Consider the following 22660-nt stretch of genomic DNA (forward strand, 5'->3'; position numbering starts at 1 on the left):
GGTTCGATCCCAGCCCCCGCCAAGTAAACTTTGTGGTGGACAAACGCCGTGTGTGTGGGTTTTCTCGGGGTTCTCCCGTTTCCTTCCACTTTCTTCATTCCACCATTTCATGCATTACTCATCATCACCGTCTCCTTTAGCCTAACCGGCATAACCGTGGGACGTAAAACTCAAAGATTTCATTTCATTTTTCAGATGCAGAAGGTATATATGAAGATTTTAAGACAAATTGCACTCAAAATTATTCCAAATATTTGCATACTCATAAATATAATAGGGGGGCCCACATGAGCTTTGGGAGGCCCGGGCCCCCTCGGCCCCCAGGATCGGCACCCTTGCGTGTTAGTATTGTGCATTTGTTGCTGCTACCGGAGGCGTAGACTAGTACAGTCTGTCTCTAAATTGATTTTAACTAATTATTAAGTACTTCATGATTTTTAAGTTTCGCGACATACCCTATGGGGCTATTCGACACACTGGTTGGGAACCACTGTGTGAATGTATAATAAAGTGATATAAAATATTTATTTTGTACGTGTTTTTCTTTTTTCTCCCGATATTTTGGTAACTCTTCGCTGTTTATGAAGGATCGTTAACTTGAAGAAAATCGACAGTTTCTATTGTAATCATACTTTTGTAATATAGCAGAAGCTCTCAGTTTTCTCCAAATCAACGATCCTTGGTAAAAGTAACAGCCAAGAGTTGGTGAAATATGAAGAGAAAAAAAGAATCAACACGTACACTCATGTTCAAAATTATTGTCGCATGTCTATAAATATGTTGTTGTAGGAATATAAATTGATAACGAATTTGCCCGGTATTTCTTACAATGTTAGTACGTGTATAATTGGCAAAGGCATGTATGTGGCAAATTCCATATCAAAAGAGCAGTAAATAAGAACAATAAAGCGAAAATAAAACTTTCTTGTCTGTTTAGCAACGTTTTGTTTTACTCATTCTGATTTTCGTATTTATAATTCTATTCCTGTGAAATTTGCCACAAATATACATTTCCCGATTATACGCATAGTATCAGTATTAAAAGTACCCTGCAAAATCATTATCACATTATATTCTTACAAGAAGACAGCTATAGATATGCGACAATCATTTTGGACATGAGTATACCAAAGTTAATGTTTTATTTTATTCTTTTACATAACCCAATAAATCTAACTCCTCAATTCTTTTTCCAACAATGAAATCTGTATCGTATATCGCCATTCTCACAATATTCTGTTCAGTCAAGCGTTAAGGAAGTAACTTTTATTTGAGCAATTCATGTCCGGACCTGTGACGTGATTCTGTAATCTAACTTTTTTGGAAGCAGGATAGTGTGGTGGGGAATGATCTGTTTGTGCAAACTGATCTTTCATGATTATGCACTCACCAGCTGCGCCGAATTCAAGTGCATGTAAATAGTACATTCCGTTCGGCGTAACTTCATCATTGCATAAGAGTGTAAAGCAAAAAATTAATTAATTGAACAAATCATATTTTTCATAGTTAGTTGAACTTTCTATGTAAAACACATAGCCATTTAAGCGGAACCTTGGTTCTTCACCCTGCTAAATTAAATAGTAATACTTTCATAGTCTGTTATGCCTGGTCAAATGATATTATTTAAACAACTAAATAGACTTATAATGATGTTTATTATGAACCAATTTTTGGAACATTCATTTTAATTTTGTGCAATGAACGTACAGAAGTATATTTAGTTTTAATTTTTGCATTTTCTCTCATTTTACCTTACAATAAACTCTTTATTAACGTTTGAACCTCATCCGTGGAAACCGGAACGATAATATACTTTCATAGACTTTGCTTATACCGTCACAATAATGCTTCAGCCAGTGAGAGTGTATGTGCAGACGAAGTGAATAAAAGTTTGTATGAAACAAGGGTTTCGAGAATACTTTTTACCCCTGGGTTCTAGACCTACGGGCGATGCTTCGTCTGATAAGCGGAAAGAACGACGTGTCATTGCTCAAGATGGACGATAAATAGAAGGACCTGTCATAAGTTCTTTTGTGAACATTTTTTCTTTTATTTTTGACTTAACCTATACACCGTAATGTAAATATATAGATGTATGCTTAGAAAAGAGAAAATGAAATGAAATGAAATCTTTGAGTTTTACGTCCCACGGTTATGATGACTAAAGGAGACGGTGATGATGAGTAATGAATGAAATGGTGGAATGAACAAAGTGGGAGGAAACGGGAGAACCTCGAGAAAACCCACGCACACCCACGTCCACCACAAAGTTCACTTGGCGGGGGCTGGGATCGAACCCGGGACCCTAAGCACCAGAGGTGAACGCTCTACCACTGAGCCACCGCGGCCCCCACTTAGAAAAGAGAAAAAGTACAATAATTGATTCATATGTGTAATTTCTTCAGTATTTTCCTCGGTACTCGTTATGTGCATAGTTCGCTTATACTAGATTTTATATTATGTTCTTTACAGTGAAATCAAATTGCTGAAGTTGTTGCTTTCAATATAACTCTTTAATATTGTGATTTATTGCAGTTGTTTGTGCAGAGGTTGGAACAGAACATTGTTTTGTTTGAATCACATCGCAATTTGTATTGTAACAGCGTTTGTGTGCGGATAGTTCATTATATGCATTCAGATTGTTATTGGCGGAACTGCCAATGCACAGGTGCTGGATGGATCTCAAGTTCGATTCCCGAGCTTATTATTATTATTATTATTATTATTATTATTATTATTATTATTATTATTATTATTATTATTATTATTATTATTATTATTATTATTATTATTATTATTATTATTATTTGTGCCATCCGCCATGATCATAATAGACTGTATCATCTATTTTAATAACTGTTAGCTGATAGAAGCAGCACTTCTAGGGAATCCTGTTTGTTTACTTTCAGAGTTTAAGCGGAGTACAAGTAAAGACTCGAGGAACGCAGACGAGAGGAACGGAATAGCTGACTCGAAAGATGTAAAAAATTCTGATCCTCTGTCAACAACCTTGGTGTTCTCTCTCCAAGGGTCGATTGGTGCAGATGATAATGAAGAATGGACCGGTGCTGATCAGTCTTTGTTCCGTGCTCTGCATAAGGTGTTCCTAACTAATTACTGCGCTATTTCACAAATAATGCTAACCAAAACCTGCCTTCAGGTAAGTGAATAATTACGTACTACTCAAGATTCATTTTTATACTCTTGTTAAATAATCATTAAATTTTAGCATATTGTTGTAAATTGTAATTTTTTTAGCATATTTTTTTAATTAGATGTTGTCACTTTCTCTTTTTGCGCACTTGTGGAACTTTTAAGAACTAAACTCTTAATTAGGTGTTTGTCACTTACACTTTCTGTTCACTATTGTCTACGTGCTGTTCTTCATTGTACAACTGTTCTATTAGCTCGTGTTTTTAGGACAGGTATACAATGGAGAATGGTAGGTGGACAATACTGAACAGGAAGTGTAAGTGACAAACACCTAATTAAAGTTTAACTAAACTAACTAACTCACTCTATGGCTTATGGAACCCGGAGGTTCAATGCCGCGTTCACAAAAGCTCTCCACTGACTTCTATCCTTAGCTAATTGCATCCAGTTTCTATTTTGTATTCCAATCTCTGCGAGATCCATCTTAATATTGTCCTCCCATCTGCGCCTTGGTCTTCCAGTCAAGACTTGGAAAGCGTTTGTACTTTCTTCCATTCTAGCTACATGACCCGCCCACCTAAGCCTCCTAGACTTGACGATCCTAACAATGTTGGGTAAACCATATAAATTATGTAGTTCCTCGTTATGAAGTTTCCGCCATTTCCCATTCCCGTTCCTCTTGGGTCCGAATATTCGTCTCAGGATCTTGTTCTCAAATACTTTCAGTCTATGTTCTTCCCTCAGAGTAAGCGACCATGTTTCGCAACCATACAGAACAACAGGTATGATTATCGTTTTGTATATTCTAAGCTTCAGATTCCTCGATAGAATTCGCGACGACAAAAGATTTTGAACCGAATAGTAACACGAATTCCCTGCTTTTAGTCGACATTTAATTTCTTCGTGAATATGATTTTCCTCTGTTAATACTGATCCTAATATTTGAAACTATCCTCTTTATCAAAAGTATTATTTAATATTGTAACGCATCCATAATTTGTTATATTCCGGTCCCGACGCACTTCCATGTATTTAGTTTTCTCTGCATTTACTTCTAAACCCGTGTCCCTGCAAGCGTTTAATAAGATCTCTGCATTTCTTTCTATTGTTCTCCTATCATTAAGAGTTTAGTTCTTACAAGTTTTATAACAAGTGCGCAAAAAAGAGAAAGTGACATCTAACTAAAAATGTGTTTTTTAGAACCAATTAAAAGTTTACGTTTTGTAAAAAGAAAGTGGGCGTGTCTTGCACTCAGATTGTATATAAGCTGTAAAAATGGGATATTTGTATCATAATGTGTCTGAGGAAGGCTATATTACATAACCGAAACGTAACACAGATAGTAAGACTATTCATGGCTTTGGATTGGTTATTTTAACAAAAGAGACACTGACCAAAGCTTAAAACCCGCTGTATTTTAAATTGCAATTTGTAACTGTTTCGGATATCTAGCATATTCTTCTTCCTTCAGAATAGTGTCTGAAGAAGGATATGCTAGATATCCGAAACAGTTACAAATTACAATTTAAAATAAAGTGGGTTTTAAGCTTTGGTCAGTGTCTCTTTTGTTAAAGTAACACAGATATATATACTGCTTTTGTCAGTTCGAGTTTCATTCGCAATCTTAAATTTTCCAAAGCTACAATGGATAATTTACAAGTTAACTCATGGGTATTTGTCTACTTACATTTTTCTGAACTAGCGAAGAACTTTCGATATTTTAGTATTCACCTTGTATGATTTATTTTCTTTGAAACAGTAAATATAATACTTAAATTCCAGGTATATCAGTTTGCTCAAAAGGAAGCCGCAGATATTCCAACAGAAGAGTCAATGAAAGACTACACGCCACCTAGAAAGAAGAAAAAGAAGCATAGGCTCTGGTCGATGCATTGTCGCAAAATCCAATTAAAGAAAGACACATCGTCCAACCATGTATATAATTTTACTCCGTGTGATCATCAGAATCAACCCTGCGATCAGATGTGCCCATGCATCAGTGCACAGAATTTCTGCGAAAAGTTCTGCCAATGTAGCTCAGACTGTAAGTTTATAAATTTATTTTACTTCTAAGTTTATTTGAACTTTATGCATATGTCTACATTATAGTTTATTAAGAAGTGTGGGCATTTTAACTTCTTTTTTATACAAATAGTTAATTATGTGCCTGACACTCTTTAATAAAAGTGTCTTAGTTAACATTATGCACTATAAATTTCGTTTCCTCTTCGCAAATACTCACTAGTTGGGGTTTAAGGATATAAGTACTAGGAAAGTGGATAACATGGTAATCGACTAATGTGGACAGGAACAGTACTTAAAAGTGTATCAATTTTTTTTATACTGTATGCATATATTCGTTTTTGTGTGAAACGCGGTGTGGTTTCCGCTTATATTTGAAAGTGTTTCCTCGTGCTTTATGTATAGGGTAATTGAACTTGAGGGTGTGAAAAGTTTGGAAAACGCTTTAAATATATCAGTGGTTTCCAACCTTATGTACCTGGTGCCCCCTTCGTGAACTCTACATACTTCACGCTTTTTTTTTTTTTTTTTTGTACTTGTTGGTCTGAGTCCTTTTGTCTTTCAAATGCACCATTATATTCTCAAAACTTCAATAATAGTAATAATTCTTACCAGCGTTTACTTATTTATACCGTTTACCAAACATCGTTAGGATCATCAGATCTAGGAGTCTCAATGCTAGAGCGCTTACCTCTTCCGCGTGCGGCCCCTGATTCGACCCCCGGCTAAGTAAGTTTGTGGTGGACAACATTGTGTCCGTGGGTTTTCTGGGGATACTCTTTCCTTCCACATTCTCGTTCCACCAATTCTTCTATCATTATTCATGCTTTGATCATCGTCTCCCTTAGCCTAAAGGGCATAATCGTGTGATATTAATTCATTTTATATCATACAAGGAATGTTCCTGTTTCTCTGCTGTAAGATGAAACGGATTAAGATGTGTGTTAAAGAAATCTGTAGAGAGAAAGCTTTTCATTGGGTATGAATAATATTGGGATCTTTTATCATCTGAATTATGTATATTGAATTAGTTATTTTTATGTATATCGGTATTTATTTTATTTTATTTGTATCTTTCAGGCCAGAATCGTTTTCCAGGATGTCGCTGCAAGGCGCAGTGTAATACTAAGCAATGCCCTTGCTATTTGGCTGTGAGAGAATGTGATCCAGATCTGTGCCAAACTTGTGGCGCTGACCAATTTGACGTCACAAAGATATCCTGTAAGAACGTCAGTGTTCAAAGAGGCTTGCGTAAGTTACACGTTTAATGTTATTTCTAGGTATACAGGTACATAAATTAAAAATTATACCTAATTCTTTCCTATTAAAGGCAAAATTTGTTCAGTGGGAACTGCCATTGGCGTGATCTCTTTTTTTCAATTTAGAAAACAGAGCAAATGGAAATTATACGACCCATTACAAGATTATTATTCGTATTAGGGATGTCTATGTAGAAGTCTTGGTCTCTTAGCATTGTATTTGTTTTCTTTCCTTCCTTCCAAAATGTGTGCCAAAAAAGGGCATACTTCATGAACTTTACAAACTTCAAGAATTAGATCGAAACATTAAACCAGTTAGTCTTAAAGTGTAATATAAAAATGAAAGTATGTATGTACGAGTCGTGTCCGGAAATTAAGTACTTTTTTTTAAATTATTATTATTATTATTATACTAAAACAGGCCAAATTTATTTTTATCTGAAAGAGAATGGAAACTATTTTTCGACTTAGTCTCCACCTATCTTCAAACACTTGTCAGAATGGGTGATTAACTTGTCCAAACCTTTCTCAAAGATATATCCCACTAGTGAAGACAACCATAACTCAACGGTATTTTATGCGTCGTCGGCTTACCGCCGAGCTCGCGTTTCAGGTGTAGGAACCTACAATGTGACGATCAATTTCGGCCAGCTTAATGTTCCTTGCATTCAAAAACCGGATAACGGAACGAATCCCAGAGTCGATGGATTCAGCAATTGTTTTAAACATTGTAAACGTTCACAGGACACTGTACACTTGCCACAAGTCAACCGTATTGGCGTCTGTGGAGAGACAGTGAACCAGTGAAACTAGCGCGGAGCGCCGACACTATCGTTGCGGTAACGTTCAAACGAAACGGTGCGTACTTGCCGGACACTGTCGAGATGTTTCGTTGAGGAAGGTTTGGACAAGTCGGTCACCCGCTATGACAAGTGTTTGAACATTGGTGCAAATTATGTCGAAATATAGTTTAAGGCGTGCTTTTTTTTTTTTTTTTTTTTTTTCAAAACGGTACTTACTTTCCGAACACGCCTCGTATGTTTGACGTTTACACAAATCCACACCGTTAGCTTCGCATACTTGTAGTTAACCTGAGGGAAGAGATGTAGGCTAGTTAGAATATTCTTATGCGTATCCTAAAGCAGAAGAGGAAGGAGGGGGGGGGGGGGTTAAAGAGAGAAGGCAGTTTAAAATTTATACCATAAATAGAGTATCTCATAAACACATGTTAAGAAGAAACTCGGTATATGAACTTATTGAAAAATAAGTGAACACGTCTCCCATCGCTTTAGAATATTCTGCTTGTCAGAGTGAAGGCAGATTATATATATATATATATATATATATATATATATATATATATATATATATAGGGTGGCCCAAAAGTAGGTATACAGTACCGTAGTGATCAGCTGATTTATATCATTTCTTAGTGTTATCCATCAGAGAGACTCAGTTTCTTTATTATTTGTTCTTAATGTTCTTTAACTTATACCTTATGCCCGGAACAGCCGAAGCAAATAAACCCTTAAACTAGAATGTTATGCTAGATCTATGCATGGGTGTATACCTACTTTTGGACCACCCTATATACCCGATACATATATATATATATATATATATATATATATATATATATATATATATATAATAAAATAACAATGACTATGTTTGCCTCATCACAAGAAAACGAGTAAATCGTTTGAAATGAATTTTGGTACCTAGCTAGCAGTTGCTTCGAGCCCTGTTTTTCTCATGTAATTTTATTAAAATTCGTATCCCAGAGGGAAGGGGTTCAAATTTTTCAAGAAAAAAAAAATAAAGCGTATCACACGAGTCCCTCAACAGTTAAAATCAATTTTTGAAAATAGTTATCACTTGGGTCGAGCAAAGTTATCATTTTATTTTGATTCAGATACGCATCCTGAAAAGGATAAGGATTCCAATATTTTGTACAAACTTATTTTTCCCGTGCAACGCTAAGTACTTTCACTAGTAAGTAATAAAAATGAGAAAATTGCCCATTTAATGTTAAGTGACTGAAGCCATCGTAGACACATCTGGTTGTTTTGTTGTAGCCGTCATGGTTGATTCAGTCACCAGCCAAATGCATATACACTCCCCTATGTGTTCTTTTGTCAACAACTTAGGAACGAGTCAACCCAATTTGAGTTCTCATTCATTAATAAGTTCGCAAGTTGATGCATGTTGTAATTACTATGACAATGCGTCTGATGCATCCCATTTTTTATTTATATTTTGATTAGTGTTTCAGCGGTATGTGCTTGCTGGGTGATTGATGCATGAGCTCTCAAAACCACTACACAGAACATGACACTATGTTAATTTCAACAAGTGAAATCTGTAACTAGAGTCTTGTAAATAATTCTTCAATTTCTTGTTTCATCCTGACTTTCAATTATCTAATTCAGGGTATTATTATGCTATCAACATCTCGTATTCTAAATGATTTTAAAATAGAATAGGATCTAAAAGTTTACAATACACGGGAACATGTCACAATATAAGAGGAAGACAATATCTACAAGCGCTAAGAATCATCAATTTGAAAAAGACTGTAGGTGCTTTGAGACCAGGGTTGGCTGGTTTAAACCTTGGTTTTAACCAGCTGTTTAAAAAAAAAAAAAAAAAAAAAAAAAAAAAAAAAAAAAAAAAAAAAAAAACTGGTTTAAACCAAAATATGAAAAATGTTCGTAAAAGTGTAACTATTCGTAAAATCTTGATGAACACATATTTGTGGGTTATCACGTTTCACTCCCATATATTATTCGTACTATATTCAGACCTAAATTCCCCATTCTGTACTCAAAGAGATTATATTACAAAAGCAACTTTTTTTATGTAACTTTATGGATGTTTCTTTTGTGATCTTTTTTTATAGTTTGTTATTATTGTTATGCAACAAAAGGAAAATTCGAAACATTGTTTCGTTTTAATAATGTTTACTATTCATAAAATACATCGAAATGCCGTGCTTTTTTGGGGAGGTGGGGTCATACAAAACCCACTGGAGGCAATTATTGAAATAATAAGAATCTTTGGTAACTATTTATGTATAAATGGGTCAGAGTCAAAGTGGACTCAAATAATTCGTATCTTTATTCACTTTTCTTACTGATATGCAAAGTAAGTCGTTACATTTCTTTAACTTAGACTAATAAAAGTCGTACTGAACTGACTTGGACTAAATTAGTTCTTCTGTGCTCTGTAGTACTTTGAAATTGTCCATATGTAATTCTGTATAATGGTTCTACTTGTACAATTGTTTATCTTTTTGTCCTTCTGTCCTAATGACTCTTGACGATTATATTGACAGATATGTAAGGATCAGTTAACGTATTTTTATCAAGAGTCCTTCATGAGTGAGTCGGCAGACGTATCGCATTTGTGGCCAATTAGTCCCGGTTTCGAGTTCAAATTGAGGACAATTCCTCTTGGATGTAAGCCGAGAAGCGATTTGGATTCCGCTTTAAGCTTATGTGACCCCTTCCAGCATAACCCGGTTGTTGCATACTAACACCAAGGCGAAACAAGCTTATTTCTGTCCATATGTGATATAAATACATAGAGCAAATTATTTAAACCAAAAAAACCTGGTTTAAACAAAACCAAAAAAAAAAAAGGGTTTAAACCAAAAAACCTGGTTTTTTGGTTTTTTCAATAAAAACCATGGTTTTTGCCAACCCTGGTTGAGACAGTAAGCATATGATGTATATTCAATGTAATTTCATTTCCATTATTCTTCTTATGCATTACATTAAATTGATATAAGTTGGTCAGTCAGAAAGTTAGTTGTACTCCTTCGTAAATATTTTCAGTCAAAAGCTATTTTGATGAAAATGTGTGGTATCATTGCAGACATGTAGCTGTATCGTGTGGAAGCGGCTTTCATGAGGCAAGTGGACGTGTTCATCGATCGTAAACATATCTCGACAGCTGCAAGTGGCGTCCAAATTGGAAATGCATGCAGTGATTCGTTTTTTGTGAACGAAAAGGTGTAACTGCACTAATATTTATCGGCAGTTGCATGAAATGCATGGAGAAAATGCAATGTCACGTCAAGCTGTCGCGAAGTGGTGCAACACGTTTGAGAACAGATATTATTGATGCTGAGCGCGAGAGAGGACCATCAACTACGACAAATCCGGAAATCGCTGTTCGCGTGAATGAATGCATTCTTGCAAACAGGCTCATAACAATAAACGAACTTTAAAAGATACGATATCATTCGGATGACGAGGTGAAAGCTGCAGGCCAAGAATGGTTATCAGCATTGGACGGGTTTTCTTTGCGCAGCAGTCATGGAAAAACTTGTACCTCGCCTCGACAAATTCTTAAATAATGGAGGTCATTACGTTGAAAAGTAGACTGTGAATGGAACTTTACGATACAAGTAAAGTTATTGTAAAATGTTTATCCTGTTCTATTTTCTTAAGCAGTGCAACTAACTTTTTGACTGACCCTCGTAATTGCGATCTAAGAAAACATACGGAAATGATGATAGTTTGAACTCTAAAACTAGCAAGTCATTATACTAAATTAAGCATAGAATTGATTGATTGATCGGATTTCAGCATCCCTTTCAACATTGAGGCTATATGAGACGTGGATCTACAGCTTAATGTGGGATCCGAACCACGTGAGCTCCTGCCGGGAATCGAACTCGGACCTCCCACGCAAATTAAACACAGAGCTGAATTTATAAAAACATCTATTTACATAAATGTTCTTCCATTTTCTCGTTGAGGTGACATATACCTTATAAGACCTCGTCACTCACTCCAAGCTTTTAAAATCACATATAAAAATCACATTCCATAATATTTAGTAAGCAACAATTGATCATTCAAAAGTGAAAATTGTAAAGTGCTTAGCACAACTTCTCTTATTAAAGAAAAACAATCAAAATTCAACATTGAGACATTTTATGTATATCAGATGACACTCGCCGATTACAAATTTGTTCTCTTGTTGTTCACCGTAAGATTTCGTAAGTGAATATTTTGGGGATCTTTTCTATAAGCAGGTTAAACATCATGTTGAACAAAACACCATAGTTAGCTCCTGTGTTTTTTTCAGAATTATTCAAAGTTTCGACAACTCCTTTAATGTGTCTCTGTTGGTACTCTGTAATGTAATTTTATCGATTTCAGTCTTAGGAACAGTGAAAAGTTTTTGCCGCAAATATATCAATGTGTTTCAAGCTTGAAAACTTACAAATAAATGTACAAATAAAAAAAAAAAAAAATGTTTTTTATTTAGATAAGCATTTGTTGATGGCTCCCTCCGATGTGGCCGGATGGGGAATTTTCCTGAAGGATAGTGCCCAGAAGAATGAGTTTATCTCAGAATACTGTGGAGAGATTATTTCACAGGACGAAGCGGATCGACGAGGAAAAGTGTACGACAAATATATGTGCAGTTTTCTATTCAACCTCAACAATGGTAAGGAAATATTTCGTATTTGCTAGTTTAAGGTCAGTGTGTGTATTTAGAATAAAACAAATGATTAATAACTAAGGTATTCTGTGAAACATTTAGTGTAATCTCTTCAAATTATTACAAATACACCCCAGTTTCAAGATCTAGGATAGGTTGTGATGAGTTTTTTTTTTTTTAATCATAGACGTTATGTTTAACCTTTAAACTCCCATTGAACCAAGTGCTGCGTCGAGACTTTAAACTTCAATAGCTCAGTCCGAAATTAAGGTAGAGTGATGACTTTTGTATCAATGTATTCCTGAAAGATGCAGCTTTCCGCCGGTTAACATTTTTATGTATGTGGGGCTACCACTATCGGATGGATATGAGTAAAGGACGTGTTTTTATTTTCAACAGGTTTTTTGGAAGAGCATTCTCTCCCCCCCCCTCCACCCCTCTTTGGGGTTACATTCATAAAAATTAGTATGTAAAGCAATGAAGTAGGCCACTACATGGTAGTATCCTGTATTTGTACTAATTACTTATTTGGGAAGTAGAGAGGGGCAAAGTTGTCCAATTTTTGGAGTCTCAGATTTTTTGGCGTAAATTACATTTATTTTCTGGACGGTTCCATATAAGACAAGATATCTTTTCACTGAATTCGTCTAGAAGCAAAATTCTGGTTGCTACCTCGTTGGTATCTGTGTGCCATAAGCTTTCCAACGGTGTATGAATCATGACTCTGATAATTAGGGGGGTTACCAAGGCCGCAAACGCGAAGGTCTGCAACAGCTCTTCGAAAATGATACACAGAACACTTTTATAGGAATTTCTTTATGATTTTTTATCTCGCTTTATATTGCAGCAATGGCTACCATTTTTTTTTTAAATATTATTGTCATAAGTGTCTGTCCTATACATTAGCATCATTTTGTCAGCGTAGGGTGACTGCAATATAATGCAGAGATGCCAAGGACTCAGTCAATTTTTCCATATTTTTTTTTTTATTTTTTTGTGTTTCTTCTTCATCTACGAATATGGCAGGAATTGCATGAATGTTACCTTGTTGTAATCTGTGGTCTATGAACTTTCCAACGATGTACGAATCATGACTGTGATAATTAAGGAAGGGGGGGATCACCAGAGCCTCCAACGTGAGAGTCTACTATTTTGTTAAAATCCCTGGCGGGTATCTAAAGATTAAAACAAAAGAATTATGTGAATTATATTTTTATAGTTATTAGTGATAATACTTTAAAATGAATACTGCTATATACGGAGAAAGAATATCCTTTAATCAAAAATGTGTGCCCCTTTACTGCAGTGCACTGTCCCAGTTAGTGTAAGTGCGTTAGCATCTGTATACAGAACACTCAGATAAACGGCAATAATCATGATAATAGCTAATGCTCACAAGAAATTAACATAACAAAAAGATGTTCGCAATCACTGTTGAAAATAGTCGTAGTGATAGTCTACAGACGAACAGAACTATTATTGTGTAAGTTGCTGTGTTGCATCGTACCCTATCATTGGTTGTCAAAAGCACTTTGATATATATATTGGCATTGTATAGGAATAAAGTGAGAGATTAATTGAAATCTATATAAATAAAAAAGAAAGTGACTATGTTTGTGACTTAATAACACTTGAACCACCGGACCGATCTCGATCAAATTTTCAACATAGATGAGGTTCAGGCCTAGAACGGTTTTTATCATTTCACTTTGACGGTGCTACTGCAAGAACGGGGGATATATATATATATATATATATATATATATATATATATATATATATATATATATATATATATATATATATATATATATATATATATATATATATATAATCGAAAATGGCCGATATTAGTGTCGAATCCATAGTTTTCGGGGTCGCTGAAATGAACAGTGATACTTCAGATACCATTTAAATCCAATCAGAGAGTACTCCGGTAATAGTAAAACGTGACTGACTAGCGGAACATATTACTAACCCTTCTTATTTTAACCTAGCGAACCGGGTAATTGAGGCTAGTGCTACCTATTGAAGTAATTATTCGATTTTATTTTTTGCCTTTGTTGTAAAATAGTCTCTTTCTTATTCCAGATTTTGTGGTTGATGCTACAAGAAAAGGGAATAAAATTCGATTCGCCAATCATTCAATCAATCCTAATTGCTATGCCAAAGTGATGATGGTGAATGGAGACCACCGGATTGGAATCTTTGCCAAGAGAGCTATTCAACCAGGAGAAGAACTCTTCTTCGATTACAGGTATTTCTTTTTTCCTCCCATTTTGTATAAGTACACAGAAGAAAATGGGCACTTATTTAAATTGGAGCTTTATGCAAGGACGCCGATTTCTCTGTAAATTTGGAGGGGGAGGGGCATTCAGATGCAGAAAGCATATATAAGGATTTTAAGACAAATTGCATTCAAATTATGCCAAATATTGTAAAGTTACAAGTACAATGAGGGGCCCGGGCCTCTAGTATCGGCGCCCTTGGCTTTACGTCCCTTTTTAACAACGAGGCTATATAAAGTGAAACCTGTTCAAAATAGGATTCAAGCACCACCAGTGAAAATCGAACCCTGCGCACAGAATGAACTCCTTCGTGGTTAAGCGGTTAGCGTATGCGCCTTTGGCGTGGGAGACCCGGGTTCGATTCCCGGTGAGAGCTCATGTGGTTCGGATTCCACGTTAATCAGTACGTCCCGTCTCATATAGCCTCGCTGCTGAAAGGGACGTTAAACTCCAAATCAACCCAACCTGCGCACAGAATTCACTCGATCACGAATGGGACATCTGAAAGAAATGTGTTGGACGTTTCTTTTATTAGTGATTGATCTCATTAGATTGTACATTAGTGCAAAACCACACAGTGAAATCGGTGGTTTTTCCATCGTCAAGAGGGTTTTGCTTAATACAGATGTATTGAAGTTGATTAATATACTCGAAAGGTATTCTCACTGTTACAGTTTTATCAAACAATAATAATTGTCGCATGTTTCGTTGACAACATTGTCAAGACACAGGTAAGAAAAAGTGCTTTAGTGAGGATAAGATGAGTAGGGATTAATTCCACCGATAACAGCTATGTGCACTAATACATTATAACTTATATGCATCTACAGGCTTCCAGAATGGGTTTTCCCCCTGGAAATAATTGAAGAATATAACTACGACATTAACTACGGAGTTGTAGTTAAATAACCAGTGTATTTTTTATTGCACCGTAACTGAAGTTTAGTAATATACTTTCCTGTATATTATTTTTGGTTTCAGTAGTCAAAATGTACACTAAATACAAGTGTAAAACCTTAAATATTTAAAACTGTAATTTTAATAAAGGCATTAACAAAGATATCACAACAGTAGTCTCATGAAATGATTCTCTCTGTGTGTATATATATATATATATAAAATGAAAGGTGCTGAGTTAATTTTAGATGGAGGGAAAACATTGTGGAGCAAGATACACAAACTAATTCTCCGTATCTGGAACAAGGAGGAATTGCCACAAGAGTAGAAAGAATCAGTCATTGTTGCGATTCACAAGAACGGCGACAAAACTAACTCTAATAATTACCGAAGCATCTCTTTTTCTGTCCACAACTTACAAAATCTTCTCAAACATTCTATTACCAAGATTGACTCCATACCCACACGAAATTATTGAAAATTGTCAATACAGATTTAGGCAAAATCAATCAACTATCGACCAGATATTTCCACTCGACAAACACTCTAGAAGAAATGTGAATACAATACCCCGATACATCAACTATTTATTGATTTTAGGAACGCCTACGACTCTGTTAGGAGGAAAATATTGTACAACATTCTTACAGAATTTGGAAAACCGGAAAAGTCGAGTTAGATTAATTAAGATGTATTTAAATGAATCCCAAAGTAAAGTCTTAAGTAGGAAAATACTTATCCTCTAACTTTCACGTCGAGAATGGCCTCAAACAGGGAAATTCGTTGTCGTCATTGTCATTCAACTTTATTCTCGAGTATACTATAAGGAAAATCAAAGATAGCAACCAAGGCCTAGATCTGAGTGATATTCACCAGGTTATGGCGTATGCTGATGATGTAAAACGCTTACAGAGACTTGGGTTTAGAAGTAAATGCAGAGCAAACTAAATATATGGAAGTTCATCGGAATCGTAATATGGCAAATTATAGATGCATTAAAATATCAAGTAGTACATTTGATAAAGTGTATGCTTTCAAATATTGAGAATCAATTTTAACAGACCAAAACCATATCCACAAAAAAAAAACTTAAATGTCAACTGAAAGTAGGAAATTCGCGTTATTATTGGCGTCGTGAACATGAAGTTTAAAATGTGTAAAAGTCTCTTGTACTGTGTGGTTGCAAAATACGGACATTTACGCAGCGGAAAGAACACAGACGAAGTATTTGATAATAAAATACTGAGGCGAATGTTCAGACCCAAGAGGAACGGGAATGGAGAATGGCGAAAATAATGGAGAGCTTTTATGAGTGCGGCATTGAATCTCCGTATTCCGTAGGCTATAGAGAAAGCTAATTTGTTATATATAATGAAAAAAAAACTGTCATTAACCAGGAAGATTTCTAGAAGTCCGGGAATGAATAACAGAGAAAGAGAATGAGTTTTTTTTTTTTTTTTTTTTTTTTAAGTAGCTTTTATGAAATCAAAAAGCAAGATGGTGTTGGAAACTTCAAGACTCTTAGTGTTACATTCTGTTTAGGTATCTTTTAAATGTTGGACCTGTACGTGTCCAATCCTTTAAAAATAATAATGATATTAGTAAATGGAAAATTTGTGAAAATGCAGTGTATAATGTATTACTACTACATTGCACAGACGTACAAAATATATCATATTACTGAGGAGCAAGACGGCATTTAATTTGTGCGTGGAACAGGCTTCTCTTGATACATGTTTAAATACATGGAAATACGTAGGATAATTCATGAGTTCGTACCGTTTCGTTACTGATGGACAGGCTTTTGGTGGTTGATTCCGGTCAGGAATGTTACAAGAAAAATTTGTTTTTATTTTGTAGCACATATCAAGTATTAGTCACTGTGTTTCTTCACTATGTTGTTTTATTCCATTATTTGAAATCAGTAAGGGAAGGACGAATCAATTGGCTAAATAGTTCAATAACAGTGAATGATGTGACAATTTTAGAGAATAGATTGTGATAATACTTCAAAACACTATTAAATGAACGAATAATTCTTAACAGACTCTTTCATGTACAGCAGAAGTTGGAGCACCTGATAATTATGTTGTCATAAACAGCGTACACATATTTCTCAGCTGTAAGAGAATACCCAGAAGTATCTACAGGCTGATTTGAAAAACGGAAAATTGAAAATTAAATAATTTCATGAAAACACTTTTAAAAAATATATTTATCTCATTTAATAGTAAAAATAATGCAATTTTAGTATACATACAGTACAATTTTAGTAACTGGCCAACTGATTAGTGGCCACCGGTTACTATTTGGTACCAAAATATTCACCATCCTCTTAAGTGTTGATCAGCATCAATATCTTCTCTCTATGACCCTCGGTTCCCGAGATATGGCTTCTTAAATCTCCCGAAATCGAAACTTTTGATCAATATGTGGGGAACGGTGGCCAGTTGTTAGTGGCTACCGGTTACAATTTGGTACCAAAAAGTTCAGTATCCTCTTAGGTGCTGATCAACACTAATATTATCTCTGTTTGACTTATGGTTCTCTAGATATGGCTCTTTAAATCTCCCGAAATCCAAACCTTTTTTTGGCCAGTATCATTAGTAAGGATCATCCTCTATAGTTGTATTGTAATATCTGTAAAAATCTGTATTGCAACGGTAATACACAATCTCTGAGCAAATCAGAATCCTTTTTTAGAAATATTGTGCTTTGCTGAAAGAATGCGTATTATGTCTGCCTTAATAAAGCGAATTTAGCATGAACCAGATAGTTATTGTAAAGGTAAATGTGATTTGTATTTATTTTCAGATATGGACCAACAGAGCAGCTGAAATTTGTTGGAATAGAACGAGAGATGGAATTCTTATAAGTTTGTTTTGCTTTTTTTGTGAATATTAATGAAGATAGTCCTTCTTTAGTTCTGATTCTTTTGTTTCCATGTAGAAATGGTGTAAGTACACAATGTGTTATAACTGGCTACTTCTTCGTTAGCCTTTATTTGTTGTGATAGATATTTTTGATGCGAAAATATTTATGAGATAATTACAGTTTAGAGCAGTGTTTTTCCTTTGTCTCATTATTCATTCAAAGAATCAGCTTCGATGTCTTATTTATGAACTGTACTCATTCAGGTACTTAAATAATGTTTTTTTGAAGCGTATAAGTGTGATACATGCATTTAATGCTCATCAACGACTGTGCCACATTTTGTTTTTAAAAAATCGTTTCACTTTTCATCTTTATTCATATATATTATTTAACCACGTCATTAATGACCCCACCAGATTGCATTTGTAAAGCTTACGAGTCAGTCATGTTTCTAGTAATAGTGATATATATAGTTTTTAATTCTTTAAATTTACCCAAATACGTTTTTACATAAGGTATGTATAAGTGAAAGAATAACGCACACCTGGATCCGTAAGTATTCTGCCCTTCACTGATATCTCCCATTCTTTTAATTGAGAAGCTTTATGCATTGATATCCTCCGATTATGTCTTCGTTTTGACTTAACAGTGAAGGATTTTCACTTCCAGCAATATGTGGCGTCTGTGTGCAGGAGCTAACAATAAGGAGCAATCGAAAAATATGTACTTACGAATTCATTGTTCGATTAGGCTTATCATCATAGGTATTCTGCCATTATTGGCAGTTCAAATACTGCAGCTGAGAAGTTTTTATGCTCTACGGTCTTCCTCTAACCTCTTCGTCATCTTGTACGATTTTTCTGTTTCGATATCTTGTATTAATTGTAGTCTCCCTCGCCCCCTCCTCTCTTTTCTGCAACCATATCATCTAGCACGTCCCTCATGATACAGTCCCTTTTATCCATTGTCCCAACCAGTTTTTCTTCTTAATATCGAAAAGTGTTCTTTTTTCCCCTCACCATTTCTAACACCGTCTCATTTGTTCTCCATACCCACATTTCGAAAGCTTCCAGTCGTTTCCCATCATTTTTGTGTAATGTAATCAGGTTGTAATATACATAAAATGAACACAAAGATACAGTGAAAAATATGGTGTGTGTGTGTAGCCAACAGCTAACGCTTCCTTCAAATATCTCGGGGTACTTGCGCAAAGGATGAAGTCAAAATGTACGTTTTGGGGAACATTGACATGAAAGTTCAAGCCTATTGATGATTTGAGTTATCTTAAAATACACAAGTTTATAACTTCGGTACAAGTTTGAATTTGATTTAGCCTCTTATACACGTGTGTAGATTTTTTTTTTCTCCTTCCAGTGATACTGAACTGGAAGTGACTAGAAAATAAAGTTTTCTGACTTAACACTTTACATAAGCACCCGAGATATTCTCCCACGGCTTCCAGATATCTTCGCCAACGAAGAAGATGTACCACCTGTCAGTGCCTTCTTCATCGTGGACAAAGATGCTTGGGCGCTGTGGGTAGTGTTTAAAGGATATTTCCTGCTTTCTATGTGCGTGGATACCGTTCTTTTCCTTTGTACTTTTGCATTCATGTGTAATTACAGCCTGATCGAGCAATAAATTCATATGAGCATATCTTTCGATGACTTCCTGTCATAAACTCCTGTTCATAGACGCCATCTGTTGGTGACATATAAAAGGACTGCACAGCAAGTAATGTGTCTTCTATTGCAGTAATAAACAATGATTATGGCTGTTCAGTAAGAAAAAATGGTTAACACTTGTTACCATAATTTAAAATGATGCCTAAAACCCTATTTGTTTAAAGACTAAAACATTTACTCGACTTTTCAGCGAGTGTATTTATGACTTTATGCCATAGTTGTATGGTTGTAAACGTTATATATGTGTGTGTATATTGGCCCTGTCTTCTTATTTTTCAAATTGAACAAAATTTATAAAAAAGAAAAGTGCCATAATACGCAGCTATTTCAATCGTAGAAGAGCTGCAATTATTTGACAAGAACAAGTAAATTGAATTTTAAGTGAGCAGTTTAAAATAGCCCTAGAGAAGCACAATAAAATGGTTAAATAGAATAGGCAAATTATATGTCATGTAATACAATGTTTGCTTGTTAGGTTCTCTAGGACTTGTTTTCAGGGGTCATGACGAAAGTAGTGTGTCTTCCAACAGTTATGTTGAGGTTTTGAACCTTTTTCTCTTTACGATAAGCAGCTTCGAATCTATTTGGAAAGTTCAAGCTTTTCGATTCTTCACGTTATATTCAAAATGATGACCTGTGTTGTAAAGGTCAGTATAGAGGTCATCAGTATAATAAAGCCTGAAATATGTAAAGCACTCCTTGTTCCATTTAATATTCGATGAAACTTCAGATGTAACTATGAAGTGCCAACTGTTATTATTTCTTAGATATATAACATGGATGGTAACCTTTCATTGAAGTGAGTTCAGATCGATCAGGCAGTTATGTCTTTCAGCGTGTTAAACGATTTCAGTTGTAGTTTTAAGCTTATTAAGTTTAACAACAAGCTTAAAACTACAACTGAAATCGTTTAACGCGCTGAAAGACAATGGCGCTTTTGTGTTGGCAAGAGAGCATATAGGTCTTCGAGCAAAAATACGTAGTAACTACAGTAAAGCCGTTTCTGTCCTCTCTCTTACGCGCACAAACTAAATTTTGTGCTGTCTTAGTCCTGTATTTTCATCAAACAAATTAGACTCCTCTTCTTTCTTTCGGAAATTTCTGTGCAAAGCCACGAAGAGAACTGAAGCTTCAGATGTCTAAGAGAAATAGAGATTTCAATCTGTCTGTTGCTCCAGTGGATTAGTAAGAACTGTCCATGCATACAATTCATAACTAGATATTGATGTCATTCTCACGGATTTCGTCTACAGTTTTCAGCTCGAGTTATTGTGGCCAATATTTCCTCTTATTTACAGTTTTCAGAATTCTTTAGTGCAAGACTAGCGACAGTTCTTTTCAGTGGAAGGTGTGGGGGGGGGGGGGGATTAAGATTTTGTACAGAGGTTAAGGAACAGTTTTGACCAGTTATAATCTGAAGTAGAGAAATCATTTCAGGATTGAGTTTCCGCAACTCAACCTACGACACCTCGTATTGACTCAGTTTCAGCAGAAGGGAAGCAGTCTTCATGCAACCCTCTATTTCATGAAATTACTAATGTAAAATTTAATGAACATTTCCACCAGATTGTGTAATTTTCATGTGAGTTTCGTATAGGACAATTACGGCGATATATTTGATCTCGGGTGTTCGAAAGGTGAACTGAATTGTCTACTCAGTTCTAGATGTGCAAGAAGATTCATTTAGCTTATTTCAGTATTTAAGAACACTGCATCTTAAGGAGTGCCTCCCAGAAATTTACTATTCCAGTAACAAGTGTAGCAGGTGAACGTTCTTTCTCAGCTTAAAGAGAGTCGAGAAGTATCTGCCTAACTGTCAAGGACAAGGTTAGGCCTTCATCTGTTGGCTTGTTCAATATTAAAATCTCACAACTTTAAAAGTTAAGATCTTTAAAAAAAAAAAAAAAAAAAAAAAAAAAAAAAAATCGAGGATAATGTGAGTGGTATTTTTGTCACAAAATGCTGAAGAATTGATTTGGTCTATAAGAACTAAGGTAAGCATTATTTTCTTTCGTGTTCTTCTGAAGGAAACACTCATGGCTTCACTCATTATTTGGTAATAATAATAAACTCACAGTTGCCTCTAATTAGAAGACTATACTACGTCACTGCTTGACTTAGACATTCATGTCAGAAGGCAACACTCGTTATGAAAATCTGGTTTTCCCGTATAAAATAATGGGAATCAGATTAATTCTTTCCACACCCTGAAAGCATTAATATAAAAGTAAATTAACATTTTGCTTTACAAAGAAAGGTAATTTTCTTTTCTTTCCTGAATAGCCATACGTTCTATCACAGTAGCCGAGTACCAGCTTTAAATAAGCGGTACTAGGTAGTTGTTAACGCAACGGAAGGGTTGAGACCCGGATTTCTTTCGCATCCAATCGTGCAGTTGATATATGTATATCATATGTGCAGCTTCGTTCAAAAAAAAAAAAAAAAAAAATATTTTTTACCTAACATACATAACGTTTTTACATAACCTTTTGACTTATTGGATCAAAAGATCCAAACTATCAGTTAACTTAGTATGATGTGCTTATTCCGTAGAAAATACGAAAACTCGATTTAGGGACCGTTCAAAAATTTTGTGGTCTCTGATCCAAAAATTAACTATTGGTCAAGATCGGAATCTTTTGATCCATTTCTAGTTTTCTTAAAACTCTTGTTTTCTCAATTTATCAAAAATAATTTTTAAATTTAATTTCCTTACCTCATACCGGAAGACAACCAGTAAGATATCTAAAACCAGTTGTGTGTTATTCATTTCACTCTACCTACCAGTTGTATTGAAATCAAAGCTCTGCACTTCGAATATTTAAATACTAACATAGTTGTAGCAGTTCTAACATATACAAACTTAAATTTTCTGTGTACCAATGTGTCGAAATTATATAAAAAATAAAGTGTTTATATGATTATTTTCATTCCTGGAAATAAACACCGAAATAAGTTTAGCTTCACCTAACCTAATACAGCAGCTTTGAAGTCCAGTTTCCGTGTTACTTAGTAGAAGCAT

The 22660-nt window shown here is 35.0% G+C and overlaps 1 protein-coding gene across 2 annotated transcripts in view; it reads left to right on the forward strand.

Annotated features, from left to right (window-relative positions):
• E(z) (histone-lysine N-methyltransferase E(z)) overlaps positions 1-21708 on the forward strand; it is an 88212-nt gene extending 66504 nt beyond the window's left edge. For both annotated transcript variants that reach the window (XM_081739569.1, XM_081739579.1), the window contains exons 8-13: positions 2910-3160; positions 4936-5197; positions 6256-6426; positions 11718-11900; positions 13986-14151; positions 17894-21708. In XM_081739569.1, the coding sequence (XP_081595695.1) occupies positions 2910-3160; positions 4936-5197; positions 6256-6426; positions 11718-11900; positions 13986-14151; positions 17894-17954 (1094 nt within the window). In that variant the 3' untranslated portion in view covers positions 17955-21708. The remainder of the gene's footprint in view (positions 1-2909; positions 3161-4935; positions 5198-6255; positions 6427-11717; positions 11901-13985; positions 14152-17893) is intronic.
• The last annotated feature ends 952 nt before the right edge of the window (positions 21709-22660 follow it).

The sequence above is a fragment of the Thermobia domestica genome, chromosome 2 (assembly GCF_964235325.1).
Source record: "Thermobia domestica chromosome 2, izTheDome1.hap1.1, whole genome shotgun sequence".
NCBI lineage: Eukaryota > Metazoa > Arthropoda > Insecta > Zygentoma > Lepismatidae > Thermobia > Thermobia domestica.